Raw genomic sequence first — 27,161 nt, forward strand, 5'->3', positions numbered from 1 at the left:
TCTTATGTTTGAACACACAGTCCTAAAAGTAATGACTAAATACACATTGAAATAGGAAATTTTTTAATTTTTTTTTGTGGTTTTTCTGATATTGGAAATAAGTTCTTTGTACAACAATAAATTCTAGAGAACAATATAATTTTTTCGATAATTAATTATTAATAAATACTGAAAATTGCTAAATACAAGGCTTTTTTATATACAAAATTATAATAAATTTTTTTTATACATACACTGGTTTTAAATTCCGAGGGTTCGGGCATTATTAAATGTTTTTTTATACACTGATATGATGGCCCGTACACAGAGGGGTAAGGAATGTATTTAAACATTGAATTTACGTATTTTTTTTGTTCGTTATGCCACTGAAAATTTTTTCGTATACGATTAAAAACTAATAAAGTTTACCCTCTTTTTAAAAATTATTTACTAATTTATGTTTTTTTACAATATAGTACATAAAATTGTTTTTATTTGCTAAATTAAAATTAATTAGTTAATTAATTAAATATGTAACACAATATTTTTTAATAAAATAATAAAAAAAACTTGCTTTGGTATAAGTTACATTTATTTATTTTTCAGAGCCATTTTTATTTATTTTTTTTTAATACTTGATAAAGTTTGTACATTTTTTGTTTGTATTCAATACTTGGCCGTTTTTTTTGTCTTTTGTATATATTAATGAGATCCAGATTTAATAAAAAAGGCTCTTTTATTAAGGATAAAACATGGCCTACTCAAATTTTGTAAAGTAAAAAATAAATAAAATTTTTATTTAAAAATATAAATTTTTTTATTTTCTGTTTGTAGACCACGAAAAATATTGTTTTTAAGTACTTTTATGTCTTTCACTGGAAAGTCTTTTTAAAAAATTTTCTAAGGAAATTTGTTGATACCCCTATTTTTCTTTATAAATTTGTTGACTAGTATGTGAGACTTGGCGGGGGTGGGGGTAGACGAAATCCACCCCAGGGAAAAAGTCATGTGGTGGCTTCAACTTTTGGTGCGATGTTACTCGATGAAGAATTTTCATCGCCACTGCTCATCATTGGCAATGGTGGTAATAAATGACTTTTACCCTGATTTACCACACATTTTCGCATATGTTTCTCCAATGTGGAAGGAACTGAAAATGGCATCTCACAAAAACGACATCGATATACATCTTTACCTAAACGTCCATGCGTTTTCATGTGTCGTGTAAGTTTTGAACTTTGTGCACATGCGTATGAACAAAGCTCACATTTGTATGGTTTTTCGCCAGTGTGTGATCGACGATGCACAGTTAAATTAGAACAGTTTTTAAACACTTTACCACAAAATTCACATGTATCATTACGGCGTGATTCTTTTTTAATTAATGGTCCAGGCAATAGGGAACTAGGACCTGGAGGACCACCACCCATACCATCCCGTTTCATACCAGGCAACCACCAATCACCACGTTCTAAGTCCAATTTAAGTCGTTTGGTTGCTTCAAATGCATTTTCAAATGGTGCAAATAATGGCAACGGTTGAGGTGGTGTAGGCAATAAGCCTTTTGTGAAATCTTCACGTAATCGGAACATTGGATTTGGCAAATTTGTTGTATTGTTATTATCACGATCTTTTCCAGCCAATTGCATTTTTAAAGCCGAGCCAGATTCTTGCAATGCTTGTTTATAAGCTTCATTATATTGCGCAATGTTACTCAAACCAAATTTATCCATCAGCTCACCAACAAGCGACGCTGATGATGTTGGAGGTAATTTTGGTTGCGTACCTTGACTTGGTACTGTGAGATCTTCAGCTTCTTCTTCTTCGGCCTCAATTTCTTCTTCTTCTTCTTCTTCCTCTAATTCTTCATCATCCTCACTATCCTCACCATCCAATGTTTCAACTGAACCAGCATTACTGGTTCGATCTTCCGGTGTTCGATGTAATTTCATATGTCGTTTTAATTTCGAACTTTGCGAACATGCATGATCACAGACTGTACATTTATAGGGTCGTTCACCGGTATGTGTTCGCCTATGTACTTCCAAATTACTTTGGAATCTAAACTTTTTACCACAAAAATCACAAGCATGAATTTGTTGATTATCATTTGATATGGAATTTCTTGGTGATGATGGTTTTGTTGGGGGTGTTGATGTTGATCGTGGTGTTGTAGTAATTGCCGTTGCAGTCATTTCATCTTTGCTGGCAGGTGGGGATAAACTATTCGGACGACTACCCCCACTATGACTACTCGAATTATTATTGTTATTATGATTACTATTACTATTAGTTAAGGGGGTAGGCGGTAATTGGGACGGTGATGGACTAGCGAATGGTGGTGAATGTTTACGGGGGGAAGGGGAACTGGTCGCGGCTGCCCCGGGACTGGTAGTTCCCGCGAGCTGCCGCAACCGCTGCGAGTAAAAATCCAACTGAGGTTCCAAAGTAAGGGGTTGGTGATTCTGTTGAGCGGGTGGTCTGTCTCTGTTTGGTGCGGTTACCGGTATCTGAGGCGGTCGGTCGGCCGGTGAGGGAAAATTTGGATGCGGTGGTGGTACACCTGCACTTGCAGCTACTGCCGCTGCAGCTGCAGCCAAATTTAATCCATGATGACGAAATTGTTCAGATACAAGTTGTTCCATTCTAAATGGATCAGCAGCATTTGGACGGGCAAATAATGGTGCTGGCGGAATAGGACCATGGCCTAATGGTGGTAAGTTTCCAGGTAATGGTAATCGAAGTAAGCCACCTACACCGAATGGATTGTGTAAATCGGGAGGTGGTAATAAATGATGTCGTAAATTTGGTGGAGGAGCTTGTTGTGGACCTCCACTTGAGGCTGAACAACCTGACGATGACGTGCTGCTACAAGTGCTACTTCCACTATGATTGTTATTATTGTTATTGTGATTCGATTGTTTTCCACTGCTTGAACTACTTCCATTTGGATTATTACTGTTTTGTGATACCGCTAAACTATTAGCACCATTACTTGAACTTTCCACATAAATTTTTACGCCATGTGTATGCTGAACATGCTGCACCAAACGCCATGCAGAATGCATACGGGCTTTACACGTTGAACAAACATAGTTGCTTGGCTCTGAAACAAATAAAAAATAACTTTGATTAACTTTGAAAATAGAGATTGGTAAATTACGATTTAGAATTTCTGGTAATTTTTAGCAATAATTTTGAGATACAATAAAAAAAGGTTTTTGAAACATTTTAGAAGAAGTTACTACTTATGGAAGTATTTCTTTTAGAAAAATAAACCATATGTGAACAAAAATAAAAAATAAAAACTATAAAGTGGGTGAGATTATAAAATGAGGCGACTGTTATGAGAGGGTTTTTTGAACAAAACCATAGAGGGTTGAGTGTCTTTGACTACATTACATAAAGTGTCGTCCATGTAATATCGCAGCGGTGGCGATCTACATGCGGTCACATATTGGTGAACCATTACACTCTAGTGAAAATGTGTGTAACGGGTGTGAGACATTGTAGCAATAATAAAGTGCAAAATTGTGAAATGAAAAATAGTTCGGACATTATTTTATGTATTCCGCAGTCAGGGTGTAGCAGTCGACGTGCTTGAACTGTTAATAACACTGTTTTAAAAAAAAAGGTAGATATATATGTATATAGTACACGCTGGATATCTTATAGATATCCATGTTGTTACTATTATAATCTTCTAGTTATTGATGCGAAGAAGTAATAGAAGCGATGACAATAGTCAGTCGAATAAATATGAGAGGTGTACGAGAAGGTGGAGGAATCACGGTTTACTGACGAGGTCACCCTGAAGATGATAACTGTGGGTGTGTGTATGTGTAGTTATACATAATACGTAAGCCAAGGGAACGGAGGACTACCGATTAACAATTCTTTTGCTACATCGATTATATTACAGGCTGTCTCAATTTTCCTTCTTACACATATTTTAGGCCAATTCTAATTTTCATACATAGTTTCAGTAAATTTTTCTCTAAGAAAAGATCTAAGTAATTAAAGTAATTTATGAAATAAAATCTTAGCTATTAAATTCTGTCACTTTCGGAAACAACTTCGTCAGGTTACATTTAACTAAGGGTCTACACCTTTTACCATACATAAGAATTAAGTTGTTAAAAATTTAATGGTAAGTCAGTTTAGTCAAATTCATTTTTTTTCTATTACAAAGACATCATTGTGACTCGAGATCCAAGAAAGTTCTTGGATCTCGAATTATAAAATCAATAAATTGTTGTTGTAAAAGATTGAGGAGTTGCCACCAGTACCTAGACAGTGTGTAGCGGGATAAACCGTTTGGATAAGATGTCTTAAACAAAAAGATTTTGTTATGCTTGAGGTGTGATGTAGCGTGAGCATTTTGCTCACGCTCGATTTAAAACATAAATAAGTATTATTTTATCAATGATATATGCGGTTGAAACTTCTACTTCCTTTGATGCAAAACACTAATTTTAGTCAATCGATGTCATTGGAATTCTTTTGTTTTCAGATCAATATTTGAATGGTCCACTCCGTACTAAACGGTTATACATACATTGATTGCCATATTAAATATATGCATTGTTCTCCCATCTCTTGAAGGTAATTTGACGAACCAGATCGATATGTATATTTAAATGACGCGGCCGGCTGAAACTTTATTATAACTATCACACAGCCTCCTTCAATAAAAGTCGACAAAATTGTGTACTCTATTGTATATGTACTACCAAACAGAAGGAGACATCGATGATGTTGTTGACTAACGACAGAGAGACGGGCATCCAGACAAACTGACATACAATATAGTTACGAAAAGGAAACGGAAACGGGAGAGATTTCCTGTTGGCGACAACAACCCGACTTCAAATATGCCAATATTTCTTTTTTTTTTTTACAATTTTTTTTATTCTTGTGCATATTTCAATATTATGTTATTTTTTTTATTTCGTTTCGAACAACATATGATGCATGCGAGAAAATTTTCTTCGATGTTTTATAATATAAAAACAAAAAAAACAATTTTCGAAAAAATTTTTATATTAAATTTCTTATTATTATTATTATTATTATTTTGATAAGTGAAATAAAAAAGTTTTATTATATCATCGCGTTTTTATGTGAAATCTTTTTAAAAGAAAGAAAATGATTGTTTTCATCCCAAAAATCGAAAAATTTACTGTAGTCTTACATTTTAAACTTTCTTACACTTTTTTCTGTGGTCAAGTATTTGCAGCATTATATATCTCGAAAGATTGATTATATCAATTTGAAATATTAGCGCAATCGCCTATATTCTTTTGACTACTGACTGATAGGTAGCAGGTTCGAATCCAGGCAAGAGCAGTCTGTTTGCCAGATATTTTAAAAGTTTACCAAATGGCAATACTGATTTTAAAATTCCATTTAATCACGATACACCCTTCATAAAGCGATCTGTAGTATACAGCAAAGCTGAAGATTACAAGAGAAGTTACTTAATAGAAGTTATTTATCTAGTCTCTAAAGGTCACATCCTCAACGCCTTGTTAAAATTCAAGTGACGTCAATTTTTTATTAATCATTTTATAGAAACAACACTGATTTGTTTTTTTTTTCTTTAGTTGGTGAATGTTTTTAAAAAACCAGGTGTGTATGGACCCGTCGTTTTATGATCGTTATTAATTTGTGTATTTGTATACATCATACTTCACGAATTATTTATTCTTAATTCAATTGTAACGTCCAGTCTGAAGAGTCAAATTTCATTACACAATAAAAACTTTTGAAAAAAAATCTTATAAAACAAATATGCTTTTTTTTGTTAATTCATTTTTTTGAATTCGCATGATTGAGTTTTCAAAAGGGGATTAATAAAATTGATTTGTTTAAATTGGGTCTGGTGGTTTCTTAGATCTAAATTTCGTTAAAATATTTCAAGTGTTTTTTTTTAAGTACCTAGGTACATAATTCTTAAAAAATTCAAGATAAGAAAACATCTGTCTCAAAATAAAATTATTTTTTCTTACGACTTAAGTTCTCAATGAAATTTCTACAGTTTAAGAAAGTTCTAAAAAATTAATGTAGGGTACACGAATAAAAATTGACAAGAAGATTGTTAATATTCCCTCGAAAGTTTTCGTAATCTAGGGGTAAGTAATTATCTTACAACAGATTAAGGCAGATTTTATAAGCGATTTAAAGGTAAGTATTTTTATAGGACACCAATTAGGCTGGTTGCATTCCGAACCAACCTGCTTTGCTATTTGCCATCAAAACGAAACTGTAAGTGAATTTTAAATAATTGTAATTGATAGAAAATTGGAAATTTTTTTGGAAATCTATTAAAAGTTTAAATAAATATTAACTGGTAAAAGTTTCAAGTATAGTTATCGATATATTTTTGGGAAAAATTGATTTATATTTTTAATTAATTTCAATGTAAAAACGCTGCTTCTTGACACTTTTTAAACTAAAAATTCAACAAAATTAATTCGGCAACAGTATTTCTATTTTAATAATTCAATATATATCTTAAATTTATCATTAAATTTTTGAAAATCTCAATCAAAAATAAAAAAGGGATGAATGTATAGAAAGTAAATCAATTTAAAATATCAACTAAACGAATAATAATTTTTTTACATAACTATTTTTTTAACACATTTACTAATAGTTGAAGGGTCGAATAATCGTTAATAAAATTTCATGTTTTATTCAACGTCCAATATTTAAATCGTATATATTAAATTTCCGAAAAAGCAAACACAAAATGACTTATATACTGATTATGTCACTATTGAATTTAGAAAAAAAGGAAAATTTTTATCACATATGAAAATGATGATATATTATCAAAATTAGCATATATTTAAGATTTAAGTAGAGCCCACAATCATATATTCCTTTCTTTATTTTTAGTGTAAGAGTATTATAAAAAAGGAAAAGAAAAGAATAACCCACACAACAGCGGTTAGTGTGTGGGTGGGTGTTAAAATTGAATGTGTGTTGACTATCGTAATCGGGGTCGGTTATAAAACCAACAAACCATATACAAAGAGAATATTGTACGGTCCGTTCTCTCATATCCGAGTTATTATTTATTATCACACATATTTGAGAGATGTATGTACGAAAAAAAAAGGGTCGAAAACATGTTGCCAATATTTTATTGGTAATGGATGGGATGCGTGACTGCAGAAGAATGAAAAGTTGAATTCCAAGATTTTTTTTAGACCATTAGATCACGTAGAAAATTTAGAAGTGTTTTTAAAGAAGAACCAATTAGTTTATTTCCTCATGACCTTACGTTCTAAATGGCGAGAATAGTTTCTTAATTATCAAAACTATTTATTTCATTTATTCATATACAAATTGGAAAAAATTAATTTAAAATTTTGTGTAGATGGATCGTGAATTCGGTTCTTGTCTATTTATTCATTAATATAGGCAATTGTTTTTACATTTTTGTACTACCTCTTGCAGTTATAACACTTACACTATTCACTTCAAGAGAGAAGTGAAGTAAAAATCATTTTTAAGGTATTTTGCAATATCTTAGTGTACTAATTTGTTTAAATTCTCTGTATATACTGAAACCAATCAAGCATACGAAGAAAATGTTCGATCAAAAGTTATTAAATTTTAAAGATGAAGAAGGGTTGCTATAAAGTCTTTTGTATTCACGTAGGATTCTAAAAGTTTAGTCTAATATTGGTAGCGGTCAGAATTATTGATAGTAGAAAAAAAGAAATTTTCCACATTTCTAAGAAAATATTATTGTTTAATGCTCTTTGCTAATCATAAAAAGGCAACAATATTTGATGTCTAGTGAAGATGAAAACTTTACATTGTAAAATTTCTGTGAAAGAAAACTTTACTTACAAGAAAAAGAAAGTATATTTTATTAGAGCCATGTATCATTTTCATTGTGTTAACGTATTCCTACAGAGTGGAGTTAAATATTGTCGCACTATTAATATCTAGAAATATTCATATCATTTCAAAAGACGTTAGTAGTTTAAAGTATAAAAAAAAAGGGATAAATCCCGAGTATGTTCATTGAAATAAAGAAAAAGTTAATTCGAGAGCAGGACCAGAAATTAGAAAGGAAGTTATCTTTCGACAGATTACTACCATTAATTTGTGCTTGATTAACGATTTAGAAAATTCAAGTTGTCTATATTTTAATTTCGAATTACCACCTTTCCGCTGATAATTTCATTTATCAGCTCCTCAATTTCAGAGACTGAGTGCACCTCCTTCATGCATATACCATGCACTACACCAGCCCATCACAACTTTAATTAAAATAATTTTGTTGCGATGCGGGAATCGAACCCGCTATCCTAAGCATACCGTGGACGAAATTGCTTACGCCTTAACCAACATAGTTAATAGTAATCCGTCACTTGATACGACCGACATGGCTCATATTTGGGATACATACTGTAAAATATATTTTTTGAAAGTGAACCAAACTATTTTCAACCCTCAACCCTCAAAACAACAGTATATGGGTATACACTCTTTATTCCCAAACCTAACATTCATCTAAAGATTATACATGCATACACATATAAAATATACACACAATGATAAAATTACAATGACCGTCTCTGCCCCGTACTACATCCGTTCGTCCACACGTAACTACAATATTTTCACTTTCTGATATTCAAATTTTTCACCACAGTAAAAAAAAAAAACAGGATAATACAGCTTTTTCTATTGTATTTCTTCGTATCGTGTATTATAAAGTTTAAATATTACAATACAACACTTTTCACATTATGTAAATAGTGGCTAGTTTTTCTTTTGGAAAATAGGTTTTTTATCGTTTTTTGAGGATCCGTTACATTATGATAATAGGTATTGTGATAGATTCTTACTACAAGTGAAATTTACAAAATTTAAAAAATCCCCGTCAAATGGGATTTATTCCTTGTAAACCGATTTACAAGCTAAAAAAAACTAAATTATATAATGGTGTCAATCAAGTCGGTTCGATAATTTAGGGACTACGATGCCACTGAGAAACACACAGACGCGCAGATAAACACTTTAAACTTATAACACTCCGTGATAGTCAAGGATATCAGATGAGATGAAAAGGATACTTAGAAGGCTATCATTTTTTGGGACAAATTTTTGGAAATATTTTAATTGAAATTGAAATATTTGAGTTGACTTTGTTCTTTTTTATTATTGTGTGAATTACCTAATTATTTTACCATTTCACTTTTCGAAATGAGTTGAGCCAGGTTTATTTGACCATTCATTTCCATAGTAATTATTTATATGTTAAAATTATTCGTCATGCTTTTTCCAAACTGAATCGATTTTAAAAATCATCGCCAATTTTTTAGTTTTTTAGGGAACGAAAATCTTAGCTCGTACTTACATAGCATAAATTTCTAAATCGTTGGGTATTTGGATCATTATTATAATAAATAATTAAAAATATGTTAATTAGAATTTTTTTCTAGGAGTATTTAGTTTGAATTATCGTTCAAAAATTATAAAAAGAAGCAACCCTCAATAAACTTGACATTGAAATGTATACATTCAGGTAAAATATAAATTTGATACGTTAAAACGACATCCATCGAAAATAAAGTCGCTACAGAAAAAAAAGCCATAAAAAACTATGCCACGTGTTTATAATTTAAGAACAAGATATTGTTTGTCTGTGCCGTTGTTACGAAGCGAATTATTTATTAAACAAAAGGATACATAAACAAAATTTCAAAAAAACATCCCTTTCACTCTATCACATGAATAAATTTATACTGAGCAAACTTTAAATATTTAAGGGTTCAAAACGAAATAAAAATACGTTAATTTATAACACAACGCATCTTAAAAGATACTAGAAAAAAAATTAATAGAAAAAAATCCCTTAAATTATCAAACCGAATAAAATATTTATATAGAACAATGTAAATTTTTTTCATTTAGACACGAGACTACTCTGATATTTTAGGGGTTGTTATGGTCTATCAAATTTTTAAATACGAATTAAATTAAAAAAAAAATTTTGTTCATAAATTATCACGATCATCGAAAAAAAAACACCGTCTATTTAGTGGTTGTAATTTTAATCCTTTTTTTTGCTTCGGCACGTGGTGAGCATAAGTTTCAAATTTAGATTAAAAAAATTTATTTATTTTTGGAAGGTATAATTTTCAATAGAGATTTTTAGCTTACAAAAAGGTTAATTATAGTTATTATAGTCATTCGAATTGGTCCAGGGTTTTGTTTATAGATACGTTAAGTAAGGTAAGTATTCGGATGCAAGCTTACGGCCCTGCTAGATGCTCCATCTTAAGTCAAAGAGTTTCATTTGAAGTGTTTTATATTTCTTATGATACCATGCATATATGTAATATGCAAGGTATACTAAGTTTAGTCCCAATTTTGTAACGCTTAAAAATAGGTGTTCATAAAATGACCAAATTAGTCCATTTCCTGTCTGTCAACACGATAACGCAAAAACGAAAAAAGATATCAAGCTGAAATTTATACAGCGTAATCAGGACGTAAAAAGTGAGATCGAACTCGTAAATGAGCAACATAGGGTCAATTGAGTCTTAAGAACCCATTTTGTAAACCGTTAGAGATAGAACAAAAGTTTAAATGTAAAAAATGCTTCTTATAATACAATAAACAACTCTTGTTGATACATTTTTTCGTAAACATTACTGTTTACCCGTGAGGGTGCAAATTAGGCGCCAATTGTATATCAGTTATGCATGTGTGACATGAATGGATGTGTATTGTGATAAGAGTCATCAACACTGCCTGTACATGGTATTTCAACAATAAACTCAGTCAATTGTTTGTTTTCACTTGGTTTTAATCTAAAAACGCAACTTATTGATATTTACGATAAAATATTCAGCTAAAGAGCATGTTGTATAATATTAAGAAGATGACATTGTTATCGATATTATATTATAAGATATTTTATATAACAATTTGATGGCAATATTTGAATATATAAACAAAAAAAAAAGGATTATAAGGACATTAACATATGACACATTCGACTGGTGGTAAAGTAGTGAAGACAAAAAAAAAATATATAAAGTTGTCAAATACATATTTTCAATATGAATATGACAGTAATGTCGTGTATTTATTCTTAAAGACGTTTTTTTTTTCGTTGAGATGTTGTCATAATATTTTTAGGATGATGTACTGTAAAAATTTAATATAATACAAGTATTTTATACACTATCTTAGCGAAGTTTACAGAAAAATGGAAAATAACTGAAAAAACACAGTTATCGCTCTCAAAATTGACTCGTATTTTCAGTGCTATTTCCGAAACAGAAATAAAAGATTTTTTCATTACTATCAATGGATCAAGTATTGAGATATTTCATTTATATTTGAATTGTTTGAGTAATGTTTGTCACAGTATTGGGAATTCAATCATTTCCATAAATGACATATAAATAAAATCTGACGTCAGCTGTGTCCTTGCGAAGGAAAAACGTATCAATTCTATAATGGGTAGATAGATGTCAGGCGAATCTTAATATCAACCTAATTTCGGTTATGAAAGAGCTCGAAGATTAGCGAAAAGTTAAGATTTTTGGATTAGGTACTACCGTTGGCTTAAATCTGGATTAACTCCGTTAGATTTCTAAGATTGAGATATTTCTAGGTGTATATTCTTTTTGAATTTGTTTGAGCTATGGTAGTCACAATATTGGGAATTCTATCATTTCCATATCTTTCTGACATATAAATTAAATCTGACGCCATGAAGATACAACTTATAAAAAAAAAGGAACTCGCAAATCAAAGAAAAGTGTTACATAGGTGAGAGTTTAATTTCCTGATCATTCAGAAAAAAATATTTATAAATATTTTTCAACTGTGATGATTGACATTGTAGAAAGGATAAGTAAAAAATAAAAAAACCTATACAACTTATACATATCTGGAATATATATTGACTTAGTGTTGACATATTAAATACTATTTTGATAGATGTTGAAAGCACATATGGTTGAAAGCAAATGGGTCGACTTTGATTCTTGTTTTAAGCGATACAAATTTTATAACTATCAATTGCAATTCTATTTACAAACGATATAATCAATCTTAATGCTTAAAGATTAGAAAATTTTGACTTTCGAGTAAAATAATTTTTAGATATTAAACTCATAATTAAATTATAATTTTTATATCATCGACAACCTAATATTTTTATGGTACTATTATAAACTACAAGATTGCCTTAATTTTTTAGATATTTTTTTATCACACTCTCTAGATTTTTTGATATAGAAATATCCAATTGAAAAGGATAACCTATATGATTCATCATTTTTTTAGCCAACTTTGAACGATAAAATAATAATAAAAATCCCGTTGACCAAGGAATTTGTATAAAGTTTTATTGAAATCCCTAGTATTTTTCAATCCTTGCCTATCTTCTTAAAAGTTTTTAACAAACGACGACTACTTGACTCACATATCACGGCGATATGAGCCGAACTGAGGGAGTGTTCACTTTGATAAGCTTAAAGTTTTATCATTCTTAATGGAAAACCTTATTTCATTAATTTCTTCTAAAACTATTTTCTAAATTATTCTGTGAAAGGAAAATGTGTTCTTCTTACTTTTATTAGAAATTAAAGTAAATTTTATAACGTAATAATTATTTAAGGATGTATGAGCATGGTAGTGGGGGCACAAATTTAAAAATAGATATTTTCAATTTTGATGATAAATTTATATTATTACTTGACGATATAAGACGAAAAGTAGGAATAAAATTTTTCGATATCTGGCTTAATTTTCAAAATATCGAAAATTGAAAATTTTGTTTAATTATTTAGCTTTCGATATTTCGAAAACCAAGACACATATCGAAAAATTTTATTCTTATTTTTCGTCTACGTTCATGAAGTTATAATAAAATTCATCATCAAAGTTGAAAATAAGATAAAAATAATTTCAACCCTTAATCTACCCTGCTCTTACATCCCTTATATGGACGGTGACACTTAGTTTTTTTCTTTTCTAATTCATTGCTAATATGTTTACTTTCTATTAAAAAGTTTTTTTTAAATTTGTTTTCATTCATTCCAAATGAAAATTATCAAAAACTTCCAAAATATGTCGTTTTTTGAGATTCCTCCATAAGAGCCAATGTATTTTATATCGATTTTTAATGACTTTTTTCTTAAAAATTTGCACGGATACCTAAGCTGAAATTTTAACCAGATATTCTTTGAGTAAAAGACTACCTACAAACAAATTTTGAGCCTTTAAATCAAACATTGTTGTCATGCTCATACATTCTTAAGGAAATCATTTCAATAAAATTTGAACAAAATCTGAATTGTGTTACATAACTATTAAATTACAAATTTATTAATTTTAATACCAAAGTTGTAAACAATGAACCCTCATATTGTAAAAAAAAAAATCTATATAAAATTAATAATAACTTATTGTTACAGTATCCTCCTGAATATTGAATATTGTTATGTCGAACAATATTATGAATTTTATACAGGAAAAAAAATATCTGACCCCTACACTTCTCTAAAAACAACGTACAACGTATTATACAAAGTTATTGTGTTTTAGAAGGATGTTATATAAGGAGTTGTTGTGTATTGAGAGAGACCATATGACAGATTATGTCATATTAAAAATTGTTATATCAATAGAGAAGTGCAGCTAATATATTTTATTATAGAAAAAGGAGTGGACATTTGAATACAATTCACTTTTGTTTGGTATTATATTGTTTTTTTTTTTTAAGTTTTAACTAAAATAAAAACACGGTTGGTGAGCGAATGAGTAGTATGCACTCTTTACTAATTTGTATATGCTGTAATAAGTTTTTAAAAGGGCACTCTTTAAAAAAAATAAATAAAACTGTGTACAATCTAGTTTTTATTTTTTATATCAATAACCCTTTAAGTAGGTACATCATGGGAGTAATTTGATTGATAGATTCGGGTCTGTTTTATTTATTGGATTTTCTTTTTTTCTGGTGGACTAAACAAAGAAAATTGGAAATCAATCCTAATATGGAAGTGTTTGAATGAATAAAATATTTGAATATCATTCCGTTATAAAAAAAGTTTTAACGCTAGCAAACTTGAGTTTAACTTTTTGAGTAGCAAACATTTTTATGCTTAGGGTAGCGGGTTCGATTCCTGCTGTCGCAACAAAATTAATTGAATTAATAGTTCTGATGGGATGGTATAGCACATGAAGGAGGTGCACTCAGCCTATGAAATTGAGGAGCTGATGCCTAAATGAAATTATCAGCGGAAAGGTGGTGATGTCATAGCGGTATTAGTCATAGACCATCAGTTATTTAAGTGTAGACAGTTGGGTATAATATATACATAGATAAGTATTTATATTTATATTATAATCAGATGTCTATGAATATATCTGTCTAAATTATTTGTGTTATTTCGTATAGTGATACCCATATTACGTCATCAAATTGGATGCCCGCGTTTTTGACAGTTTAAAAAGGTTTAAAATTTAATTTAAGTTTTTGACCAGAAAACGTGTGTATTTTTCCGAAATAAATTTTTGGTGGCTTTTTATTAGCAATATCAACATTTTGAAATACTTTTTCAAAAATAGTGGAATACCCTATGTGTGAAATTTTTTTTTTAGAATGGGTATATTAACAGATAATTTCTTAGTTAATTTTTGAGTAAACAAATTTTTTTTCTAATAAAAATTTACGCCACAATACCAAAAAACCCCCATGAACAAAACGTTGCGTTCATAAAAAATAAAATCGACAATCCATACTATTTTTGACAGAAAAAAACTCCCGAATAAGTAAGGAACTTCAAAGAAAGATTAGAACATTTTATGTATATGTAAAAAGCATATTAACAGATTTTTAAGGTAGTTCCTCCGCGACCGTCCAGTCAAAAAGTTTTGGACTAATACTATCATTCAGTGCATTAACTGTGCTATGACTATTATACATATACCATATATTATTTTCACAAGACTGTAGTTCCTCACTACTGTTTCTAGTATACATATAAACACACACACTATGACATATGCCTTTAACATTAGTCTTCATATCTTTTCCACAAAAATCATCGCTAAAACGAGTTATTTATTTAAGTTTTTTATCGAAACTATATGGTAAATAATTTTTATTTTTATTTATATATTTTCTAAATATAGTATTCTACATTATATTAGTTTTTCATAGAGATGGTGGACGTCATTCATTGGTAAATAAATATAATATTTGTAAATTTGTGTATTTTTATACACTTCTCCCATGTACACGTACAAATTGCGTCACTTTTAATTGCTAATATCTCATGTATGGCATGGTAAATCATCTTCTAATTTTAACAGCAAGTGTATTATGAATTAAATATTTTATATTCTGAGTTTTGAGAAATTCTTGGAATATCACTTTCGTGTAGGTACTACCTTAAGCAACATAATGAATGAATGAACTTTTTTGAAAGCAAAAACAATCCCTTTTTAATGTCAACCCTTTCGTACAAAAATATTACTAAGGTACTGTACTGTATGATTGAATTGATAGACAGACACGTTTTGTGAGATAACATGTGGCACAATCTATTTACATAATTATATTTTTTAAATTTATTTTTATAAGGTCTCTTCATTCACAACAATATTTATAAAAAAAAAAAATTAATTTTATGATTAATATCTGTTAAACATTTGTTGGTATTGCTAGTTTTTATTAATTTTAAATTAGTATAGCTAATAATAAAACCCTCTTAAAGCAAAATCTGTTAAGGGATGTGGTTTTTTTTCATTTAAATTACTTTTAAGGTGATAGGCATCACACCAAAGGATTCACTTTAAGGATTGTTAAAAAAATAAAAACGGTTAAAAATAACAATATTTTCCGCTTCTCTAGAACGATAGTTGTTTAAATTTTTTGGCGGTTATTTGAAAATACCAGAAATTCACAGCCTTGATACCTGGAAATCAAGAAACGAATAAAACTTACCACTATGCGTTGTATTTGATTCAGCATCGGCCACCTCAGTTCGTGATTTTTTACTGGCCGGACTTGAATCATCGGAACTAGGTATATCCATTCGTTCTTGTTTAATATTCGCTTTAATATCATCCGCATCTTCCATACTAGACGTTAATGGTGATGATGATTGACGTCGTTTCGGGGTTGAAGATGTTGCACCATCCGCACAGAATTCTCCAGGAGCTGGTAGCCGTGGAGATGCTGGTGGTGGCGTATGTAACGCGCGTGTTGCATTACTACCCGTACTACTAGTACTCGAAGATGTGGATTGTGACTTTTTATGACCCGATATTGGTGCTGATATACTAGGTCGTCGTGAATTGACGACAGATAAAGGTAAACTTCCATCATCCAAGTCACGATCACGTTCAGGTGCTCCACCTTGGTGGAAACCACCGCCTTGGACATAATTCTCTTTGTTACAGCTAACTACCTTATGTTGGATAAATCGTACGATATCCGATAAGGCAAATGGTTTTTGACATACGCCGCATGTGAGAATATCTTGTAAATTAGGATCACCATTGTCGGGACCATCGGCATCCGCTGAAACAAATGAAAAGAAAATTTTTACTTAATTAACAGCTTAATAAAACGGCAATTAAATTTACCGTTTTCAACATTTATGGAGGTATTCAAATTTTAGGCAAATCATATCTTAAGAAATATTGTTTTGTTTAGAGATATATTTTATGGATTTTTCTCAAATAATTCCAAAAATGTGGCACAGGAAAAGAATATTGATTTTCCACCTTTTGAGTCATTCATATTTCTTAAATATCTTTTAGACAGATTTATTTGATTTTTAGTTATTTTAAAAGAATGCTGGTATTTTTTTTATACTCTTCACGACGCTTCCACCATATTTTAAACTCTTATCGTATTTTCAACAAAAGGGCAATTTAGACTTCGCCAAGCAATAAGCTAGAATGGAGGCAAGATAAAAGATACATAATATGAACTAAAAGAGAAGACCTTAACGTCTCACCTGACTGTAAAAAAAGACAAAGTGCGAGGAATGCAACTGTGCAACAAATATCTGAATGAAAGTTCTCGAAATGTTTCATAATTATCAAGATGAAAGTTTTATAATCTGCATTTTTCGAAATATTTTCGTAAAGTTTAATTTTTTTCATCAAATTATCTTATTATTTCCGGAAAATACATTTTTGATGTGGAAAACATTTAGATATTTTTGGTCATTATTAAACTCTGTATTTATCTTTAGTCAAATCATAATTTTTATTTTTTATTTTTAAGTTATAAAGGGAAAAAATCACAATACTGTCAACGACAGTCATTATTATTAACAGTTTGATTCTCAATTTTTCATTTTTCATTTATTTTTTTACACAAAATTAGGGTTTGAACGTATTTACTAAATATTGGTCAATCAATTTAATAATTTTTGTCATGTAGTTTTGTGGTTCATAAAAACTATAAAAAAAATACTACCCATCGATAATTTCTTTCCACATGAAAAAATATTTTCAAATTATTGATTTAAACAAAAAATATATATTGCTAATAATATTTGAAAGAAAACAGATGTAAGGTTTTGGTTACCTATATGTACGATATTCCCACCCCCCTTTTTAGAGGAAAAAAAATTATGTGTAGAAAAATAGGACACAAAAACCACCCTCCTTTTATTTATTATTATGTCGTCTAATGATATCAACTGTTATTATTGTGAACTAAATAACAGTAGAAACAGGGTTGAAACATAACAATAATTTGTGTTCACAGTATATATGTACGTCAACATATTCATTTTCGTAAAAACACCACAGGGTGTTTGGACATCGGGTTTAGACATTTCATATAGCAACTAAGCTTGAGTTGTAAAATTCATACGTTGTAAAATTATTAATTATAGTTCGTTTAAGTTTTAGTGACGTATTACGTCATATTATGTAGCAGCAAGAGTCTCGTTAAACGAAATGAATTGCATCAAAATCCTAATTGCACTCTACAATTAATTGCACTTCCATCTAAAAATCACGCCTAAAAATTGCTAGCTATTTTTTTGAAGTGAAAACTTTTATAGGCGCGTAAGAAAATATGTCATAGGTGGGATAAAATCTTATGGCTACAGTCACACATATAACACCGTTTCCTAGGAAACGAAAACTTTTATCAATCGAAAAAAACGATACCTATGTAATAATGAATAAAGCTGTACAATTGACTATTAAGTACGTGATTCTAATATTTGGTAACTTCTGACTATTGCTCATAGATGGCTTTTTTTTTTATTCTTATAATAGTTTTTTATTCAAATGTTAATCTGTAAATTAACAGTCTCTCTGACCGCACAAGAGGTAAAACGGTTGGACGCTTTCACAGACCAAAGATAAAAATAAACTCAATTTCCATTCAATCGACATTCAGTCTATTGGAAAATTGGACTTTGTTATAGCCCATCTGTATTATTTATAAATATTCTGGTTCCAAAAACTAGATCTTAAGAAGTTTCAAAACATTATTGACAAATCATCAGTTTTATTGATGTATCATAATTATGTACCAAATATTGATTGATAACAGTGAATTCTCAATGAAATTTTCGAAAAATTGATGTAAAGTATTGAAAAATTTCTTAAGTGAGTTCTACAATAAGTATAAGATAAGTCAAAAATTCAGTAAATATGAGGTTTAATAATTTCCACCTGACCATCATAAAAATATTTTTCCCATTGAGCTTACATAGGAAAAAACAATGTAATGACGTAGCTATTTCATTTAAAAAAACGTTATAAATGAATTAATATGTAATACTTTTCTCTCAACTGATGCATATTTTTATTATTATTCAGGTGAACCCTTTAATAACAATAATCACTTGGACTAAAACTAAATTATAAAAATAGAATATTGCACGATCGAGATGTAAAAGTACTCTTAAATAATCATTCGACCATGAAATAATTACTAAAATGTAATCAATTGGTAAAAAACTATTATTAAAGTTTTTTTCATCAATTTGTATATTAAAAAATATTATTATCCATAACCAGACTACTTCAGCAAAAAAAGTTTATGTTAAACTTTTATTAATGAAAACTTTACCTCCCATCTTTAGAAAAAGAATGTATTTATAAGACGTTTTATTTCAGGAAAAAATTTATTCAATTAAATTCATATATATTTGTGAAAAATTTTTTTTTATATTTCTGGAAATTTTCTTTCTGTATTAATATTTTATTGTATTAAAATGTACAATAGTAACCACGCCCCAATAAACTGACCACTGGTCATGCGTGTCATATTTAGAGCACAAATATTTTCAACACACCCACGCTTCATCGCATTGGTCGTTGTTTAACTAAATAAAGCTGTTTTTGATATAGATTTTTATTTAATCATTTTATTACATACGTCATATTTGATATATTATTTCTTGAGCCCGTTTTTTCTTGTTCATACGACATTTTAATTGATCAAATTCCATGATTTTACTCTCATTTTCAAGTTGATCGTGATGGCTCCTGACATAAAATAGACTCACGGTCTAAAAATGTACCGTTTACGAAAAAATAGGCTAATGAGATAAGATTTAATTTTGTACATTATGTAATTTGTATATCGTATCTGTAATAAAATTGCCTATAACTAAAAATAGAGTAAACTACAATTGATGTTGTATTTTTTCTTTAGCCTTTTTTTAGTCACTGGTACTGCCGAATTCCGTACGGACCGAGCTAGTAACAATATTATTCATTTCAATAATAAAATTAAATCGTAAAAAGGACAGTAATGAACATCGTTAAAAGATGAAACTTTCTGTTTTTGAATTTTTAATGAGTCTATGTTACAGAGAAGCTGCGTAGTTTAAGCAAATTTTACTCAATAATACTTCAAACTAATAGAATTTTTTTCCTTAAAAATTTAGAAAACCAATCCCTAATCAATTTCACTAAAATCTAAGACATTCTATGAGGACTGTGAACTAAAGGGGCCAGAAAACTGAACATGGTATATACTATAGCAAATTCGATTATTGGGGTACGATTTACCATAGTCGAGATCGATGGTATCTGATTACTCCCGATATCATTTCGGTATATCAATTATCAAATTCGTTCTTGGTAAATCATCACAGTTATTCCACTGTAGGTATGTGAATACAATAAGCTTAAATCGATATTGATAAGCTACTTACACCCATTTTTCAGACCAACTAATTACAAAACCTTAAGATATGTACCTATTAATGTATTCATGATCGAATAACCTTAAACAAAAGTGTAACACAATATAAAATTTTAATAAAAATTTAGTACAACTAACTTGTTAAAATCATTATTTTTTATTGTGATGTTTTTTTTTCTACAACGAAAAATTTTATTGATTTCCCATTATCATTTCTACATTTGTTGTGCGAATGTGTGTGTGTGTTTGAATAAAACGAACGAATATTTATTTATTTTGGTTTGGTTTTGACTTCGAAAATTGGCCGCTGATTCGTTTACAAGCGTGTGTGTATGTGTGTGTGTATATATATATATATATATTTCTCTGGCATCGAGCCAAAAATTTTTTATATATTTTAATAATTTAAGTGCATATATGACAGTAAATTTTTATAATATTCTTTTATATACTCACTTGTAATATATATTATTACTTGTAGTTATTATTTGTTGTCTTTGTCTTATCCATACAATATTTTCATACTTCTGTCTATTTTAATTTCTAGACTAAATAATTGAAGTATTTTCGAAAAAATAATTTTTGTCTGACCCTGACATTATAAATCATTTTTAACTGTTAGACTTTGTAAAGTATTAAAAAAATATCAATAATTTATTGAAAAATCCTTTTGAGTTTATACGTCTAAATATATATATTCTCTATTGACGAACAATTTTGGCCATCTATTGACAAAAAAAACGATTTGGGGGATTTTTAAGCAAATAAACATCATGTTTAGATTCTTTTTAAAATTATGAAACACAAGTGAAATTTACAAAATTTAAAAAAGGCCCGGCAAAGTTTTCGGCTACGAAACTCTAAGCTTGTACTTGAAAACATAGATAAGAACATTCTGCGTTAAATTACCATTCGTACGAAACCAAAAAAATTAAAATCGGTTCATCCGTTTAGGCTCTACGATGCCACAGGCAGACACACAGACAGGCACACATATTGACACGTAGACAGACACACACTTATAACACCCCTTTTCTTAGTTCGGGGGTTAAAAACAAATGAATGAGGTGTTTCCAATAAGTTGAATTTGATACTTTTCAAGTACTTAAATTTTATATTATTAAAAACAAAAGAATGTTATATGTCAAAATACATTTTAAATTTAACACTTAAGGAATGGCAAAACCCAAAAGGAAAAGGAAAAATTAAATGTCCCTCATATAGTAGGTAAAAGTAACACCAGATGGAATGGCAGTTACAATTTAGAGTTTCCAAGAATTGGAAAAGATTTCAGTTTTTATGGTTCATTTTGAAATTATAACACATTTAATATTTAGTAAATGAAATTTTGAAAAATCAAATATTAAAAAAATATGGATTTTTGTAAAAGTGATGTAAACCAAATACTTTCAACGATTTCTGTATGAAGAAAAACTAATATAAAAGTGATTTTCTATCAATAAAAAACTTGGTATATTTTTCAAGAAATGTAAGTTCGAATGGATAGTGGTAATATTTGAAAGACGTTGATTGAATCGACTAGACTGCCACACATATATCGACAGACAGACAGACAGACATATTGTTTTCTTTGATTATTTGTATCCATTTCCAATTTTTATAAATATAACTTCACCAACCAGTATATATATATATAATATAAATATAAATTGGCTATTTACCAAATATTATTGATAGATAAAGAATATTAGTTATGGTTTTTATTTTTTGTTTTTTCGTTGATAGGGACGACATATTATTATAATAGAAAAATAGGTTTTTAGTCAAACCAATATAAAAATAAATTATTGAATATGATGATCAAGATATCGATACGATTGTTATTGTTAATTAATTGCTTTTTATATATATATATATTTGAAAATGTATTTTGCTTATAAATTAAAAATTATTTTTATTGTCATATAAATTGAAGTGTTATTTAATATTTCGTTCGAAGTTTCTACAAATTGATTTTATTTTCCATTAAAATTATGGTTGGGTTTCCATTAAAAAAGTGAGTTGGAGTTCCTAAATGAGCAATATACATTAAGGTCTTGTAAACTGTTAAAGATAGAACAAAATTTCAAATATAAACAAGTGAAAACAAACAATTGACTGAGTTAATTGTTGAAATACCATGCATAGTCAGTGTTGATTTCTTTATCACATTACACATACATACATGTGACACATACATAACTGATAATCAAGTATAGTACATATTATAAAATTTCCGCCTAATTGTCGCCCTCACGGGTAAACAGTGATGTTTACGAAAAAATGTTTCAAACAAAAGTTGTTTAATTTTTGATAAGAAACATTTTTTATATTTAAACTTTTGTTCTATCTCTAACGGTTTACAAGATGGGTTCTACGGACCCAAGACCCAATTGACCTATGATGCTCATTTACGAACTTGACCTCACTTTTTACGTCCTTAGTACACTGTAAAAATTTCAGCTCGATATCTTTTTTTATTTTTGAGTTATCGTGTCCACAGACGGACGGACGGACAACCGGAAATGGACTAATTAGGTGATTTTATGAACACCTATGACAAAATTTTTTCCTAGCATCATTATTTTTAAGCGTTACAAACTTGGGACTAAACTTAATATACTATGTATATTTCATATATACATGGTATAAAAATGTTCCTTATACGAGAGTAAACATCTTTAGTTTCAAATACTTTTTTTCGTAAACATCACTGTTTGCCTGTGAGGCCGCAAATTAAGACTGAACTTTGGCGTCCAGTTTCTGCAAAACTATCAAAAGTAGGAAGTTTAAAAGATAGCTTAAACTAGAAATTTTTTGAAACATTCTTGAAAAACAAAAACAAATTCTAGAAAATTTGTTTTTGCAATAACTGGCATTTAACACTTACTATACAGGACATTTCCACAGTTAACTCAGTCAATTATGTAGTTTTCAAATGAACCGAATAACAAAGACGTTTATGATCAAATTTTTACTTTTCTGATTATTCAATAAGTCTTCCGTTTTAAACTCGGGAAGAAACCTATTTCGAATCACAGGTCAACTCAGTATACATGCACTGATAAAGCAAAATAACGTTCTATTATGATGGCTTTATTAGTATGCTTGGGTAATTCAATATGATTTTCCTTTTAAAAAATAAAATAAACAAAGAAAGCAAACTATATTACCAGGGCACATCTATACATACAACCACACACACACAATACAGCTAGATTTTTCTTCCAGTGGTCGGTCGCCAGTGATTATGTGTCATAGTAGAGGAGAAAATATGTCATTTTCATTCTGGTTTAATCAATATGATGCGTCATTATTATTTAAAAAGACGTCCAACCTCTCAAGGTAGATATTAATAATATTTATTCTTCTTTCTTCATGCTTAAATATAGTACTTGTCAAATAAAATCAAGTTTATTGGAATAGTAACAGCAATTTTCGTGTGGTTTCGTTAGATTAATATAAATTGTACTCGGTAAATTAAGAAAACTTGTACTAGAAATATGATGAAATTAATCAAAATGAATTTAATTATTTAGATTAATTCTCTGCTTTAATTTTTTCTCTCTCAACCATCATTCAATAATCATGTAATCAAAATATTTTTAATTAGCTAGTTCGCTTAAAAATCATATAAAATTACGTAGAGGTTATGATTTACATATTTATCGCGTGAAATAGCAAATCTTTCATCTCGCGTCTATAGATTGCCAAAAGGTGGCGCAAGGGTTCATAGATTAAGGCTAATAACTGTAAAACGTGCTTTTTGTACGTTAAAGAACAAAAATCTGCTACAAAAAAGTTTGAGTTCCATTAAAAAAAAAAGTTGGCCTTGAAAAATACAATGTTTTTATTCCTCCTAAAAATGAGCTAATCCGACTTTTTCGATTTCCATTCGCTTTTCGAAATAGAAGGATGAAAAGTTTTTAAAAAAACCACCCGTATGTGATGTAAAATCATACTGTTTTACATAGCAATTCCTTTTATTTGATGGTTAGTAGTACATTGAACCATAGTAAACAATAATCGTAATCATAATTTTAATAATGGACTGAATGAATACGCGTCCATTTTAACCACCCGCAATCTTCCCATTTTAAAATAATTTTGGGTTCAGTATTACACCACTAGATTTATTTACTCAAACCTACGTCTCCACATTTATTAATTTTTTCTATATATAGTTTTACAGTTGAGTTCAGTATATTCTATTTCGTAAAAAATTAAATATCCTTTTTTTGTGTACACCGGGGTATAATTTTAATTTAAAATTTTAGTTCAATCGAAAATCGCGAAGATTACAAACAACGTTCAGGTGAAACTAAATAAAAGCTTAAGGAGGATCCCTCACCAATAATAGAAAAAAATAAATTAGTAGAAAATGATCCAAATTTTTAGTATGTTGTAGTTAACGATACATGTTATTAAATCAAAAAAAAATTTGGGTATCTTATCGATCAATTAAGAGAGTAATTCTTAATTAAAAACACACTAAATAACATAATCATCCTCATATCATGCTATGTTATTTAGTGTATTTTTAATTAATTAATTACTCTCTTAATTGATCGATAAGATACCTAAATTTTTTGTTGATTTAATAATATGTATCGCTAACTACAACATACTAAAAATTTCATTTTCTACTCATTTTCTACTAATTTATTTTTTTCTATTACTGGTGAGGGATCCTCCTTAATTTAAAGACTGTATTTACTTTTTGTCTCAATTAAATTTTCTTTTTTCTTTGAGTATTCTTGACACAATAAAATAATTTTTCCTGTGGTAAATTATATAAAAAAATATTCAAGACTCAACTGCAATCTAAAAAAAAATTCCATTATCTTGTCATATTCAAATACAAAAAGAACAAAGAAAAGCCCTTTGAATAACAAAACATACGGAGAAAACTATATTGTAAAGACCTTTACGTTTTTTTTTACCATCGCTTACATGAGCTTATATAAAGGAAGGTCCATTTAATGACAAGTTTGTTTTTTTTTTTCTTTATGAATAGCAGAACCTTTATTGTTATTAGTAAATATTTTTCCATCTGTGTATTTTCTTTAACTATTACTTATTTTGTTAGAATGTATCTTCGTAAGAAAATACAATGCTTACTACATTTTTATTAAATTGTTTTTGTAGAAAAATAACTGTTTAAATTTAAAATTAATTTCGTAAAGGAATATGAAAAACGAAATTACTAAAGAAGAATATTGTACTTTGTTTTTACATGTACTGTTTAAAAAATGAGATAATTTTCTGTGGTCCAAGTTAAAGGTTCTTTTAAAACAAACTATAAAATTTACATTTAAAAAAAAAACTTCTAACAAAAAGAAAACCGACTACAACAGAAAAACTTTTCCAAAACAAATTAATATGCACTAAAAAGTAAAAAAATAACGAAAATATAATGTAGTTACAATTATTGCTATTTTTGGAGTCGGTGTCAGCCAAGGAAACAACTCTGACAGAACAGTTTGCTATATTAGCCTGGCTGACACCGACTCCAAAAATAACAATAATTTTAACTACAGTATATTATCGTTATTTTTTACTTTTTAGTGCATATTAATTTGTTTTGGAAAAGTTTTTTCTATTTTGTGATTTTTAGTGAATCTGAAGTACACTAACTAATTAGGCATTAAAAAAAGAATCATCGAAATCGGTTGGCGTGATATTGAGATATTCATCCTCTTGCTGTGCATACTTAAATAGTAAATAACGTAAATTTAAGACTTTTATGGTTTTCTCATGATGCTGTGATCAGAACTGGACCAAAATGAAATGAGACCACACGGGAAGCACCAGCTTTCAAATAGATACAGAATGATCAAAATCGGTTCACCCAGTCGAAAGTTCTGAGGTAACACACATAAAAAGAAACAGTCGAATTGATAACTTCCTCCTTTTTTGTTTGAAGTCGGTTAATAAAACAAATTAAATTTTTCTAATACTATTCATATAGCAAGACAACAGCTTTAAAATTCATCTTCCATAAATTCCTAATTGTTTTGAGATACCATCTCTCTCTCCACCTTCCTTTCCTTATCATCAAAATTTGTCCAAAACTGCAGTGTAAAAAACAAACAGTATCAATTTCTCTATAGATAAAATATACCTAATATGTTTTGATTTAACCTTTACAAATTCTCTACATATAAAATATAATGTTGATATAACCTTTACTAAATCTAATTTTGAAAAGTTTCTTTTTTATTTCTAAAACAAACAAAAGTAAAAATAGTTTCAAAAACACTTCGTTTGATTATTTAACTTTACATCCATCGCCGTATGATATAAAAACAACAACTTTTATCTTTTTTTGCACGTAAATAAAATTACAAACAATGTATACATAAATAAATAACACAAACACTAACCATTGGGTATTTATTTATATATGTTTGGTGGCATGGCATCATCAACATTGCTCATTGCTCGTTGCTCGTTTGCCCTAAAGGGATAGTTTCGTTCGTATGATGTGTAAAACTAACTATGTCACCTCAACTCAAATGATTGTATTAGTGTGTGTGTGTGTGTGTCATAGCTATCTATCTATGTGTGTCGTAACAAATAAACTGACACCAATGGCACTAATAAGATAAACTCGTAAACGTATGTGTTATATGTATTTTTATGTTTTGTAGCCGTTAGCGTTACACTGGTCAGTAATCATATTATTTTCGAGTATATGACATCCACTGTTGGGAATTCAACAAACATCATAAATTCAATATTTATCAATCAATAATTTCGTTATCTATCGATGCTTATATGTTTAGATAGATAAACTAACTAACGAGCGTACACCTAAAACGTATATCAGTATATTAAAGTTAACGTTTTATGAAACATGTTAACATAAACTTGTATTCTTATTATAACACGACCAGTGCCAAAACCTTAAAAAACCCTGAGAAATTTTTCAGGTACGGAACCCAAAACTCGCACTTGAAACATAGCGAAGAACACTCCCCATTTTGTCACA

The 27,161-nt window shown here is 29.2% G+C and overlaps 1 protein-coding gene across 1 annotated transcript in view; it reads right to left on the bottom strand.

Annotated features, from left to right (window-relative positions):
- Positions 1 to 816: 816 nt before the first annotated feature.
- The window catches only part of LOC123291845 (B-cell lymphoma/leukemia 11A), an 88,903-nt gene continuing 62,558 nt past the window's right edge, over positions 817 to 27,161 (bottom strand). The window contains exons 2-3 of the mRNA XM_044872274.1: positions 15,980 to 16,558; positions 817 to 3,085 (exon numbers count right to left, since the gene is read on the bottom strand). Of these exons, the coding sequence (XP_044728209.1) occupies positions 984 to 3,085; positions 15,980 to 16,558 (2,681 nt within the window). The 3' untranslated portion in view covers positions 817 to 983. The remainder of the gene's footprint in view (positions 3,086 to 15,979; positions 16,559 to 27,161) is intronic.

The sequence above is a fragment of the Chrysoperla carnea genome, chromosome 2 (assembly GCF_905475395.1).
Source record: "Chrysoperla carnea chromosome 2, inChrCarn1.1, whole genome shotgun sequence".
NCBI lineage: Eukaryota > Metazoa > Arthropoda > Insecta > Neuroptera > Chrysopidae > Chrysoperla > Chrysoperla carnea.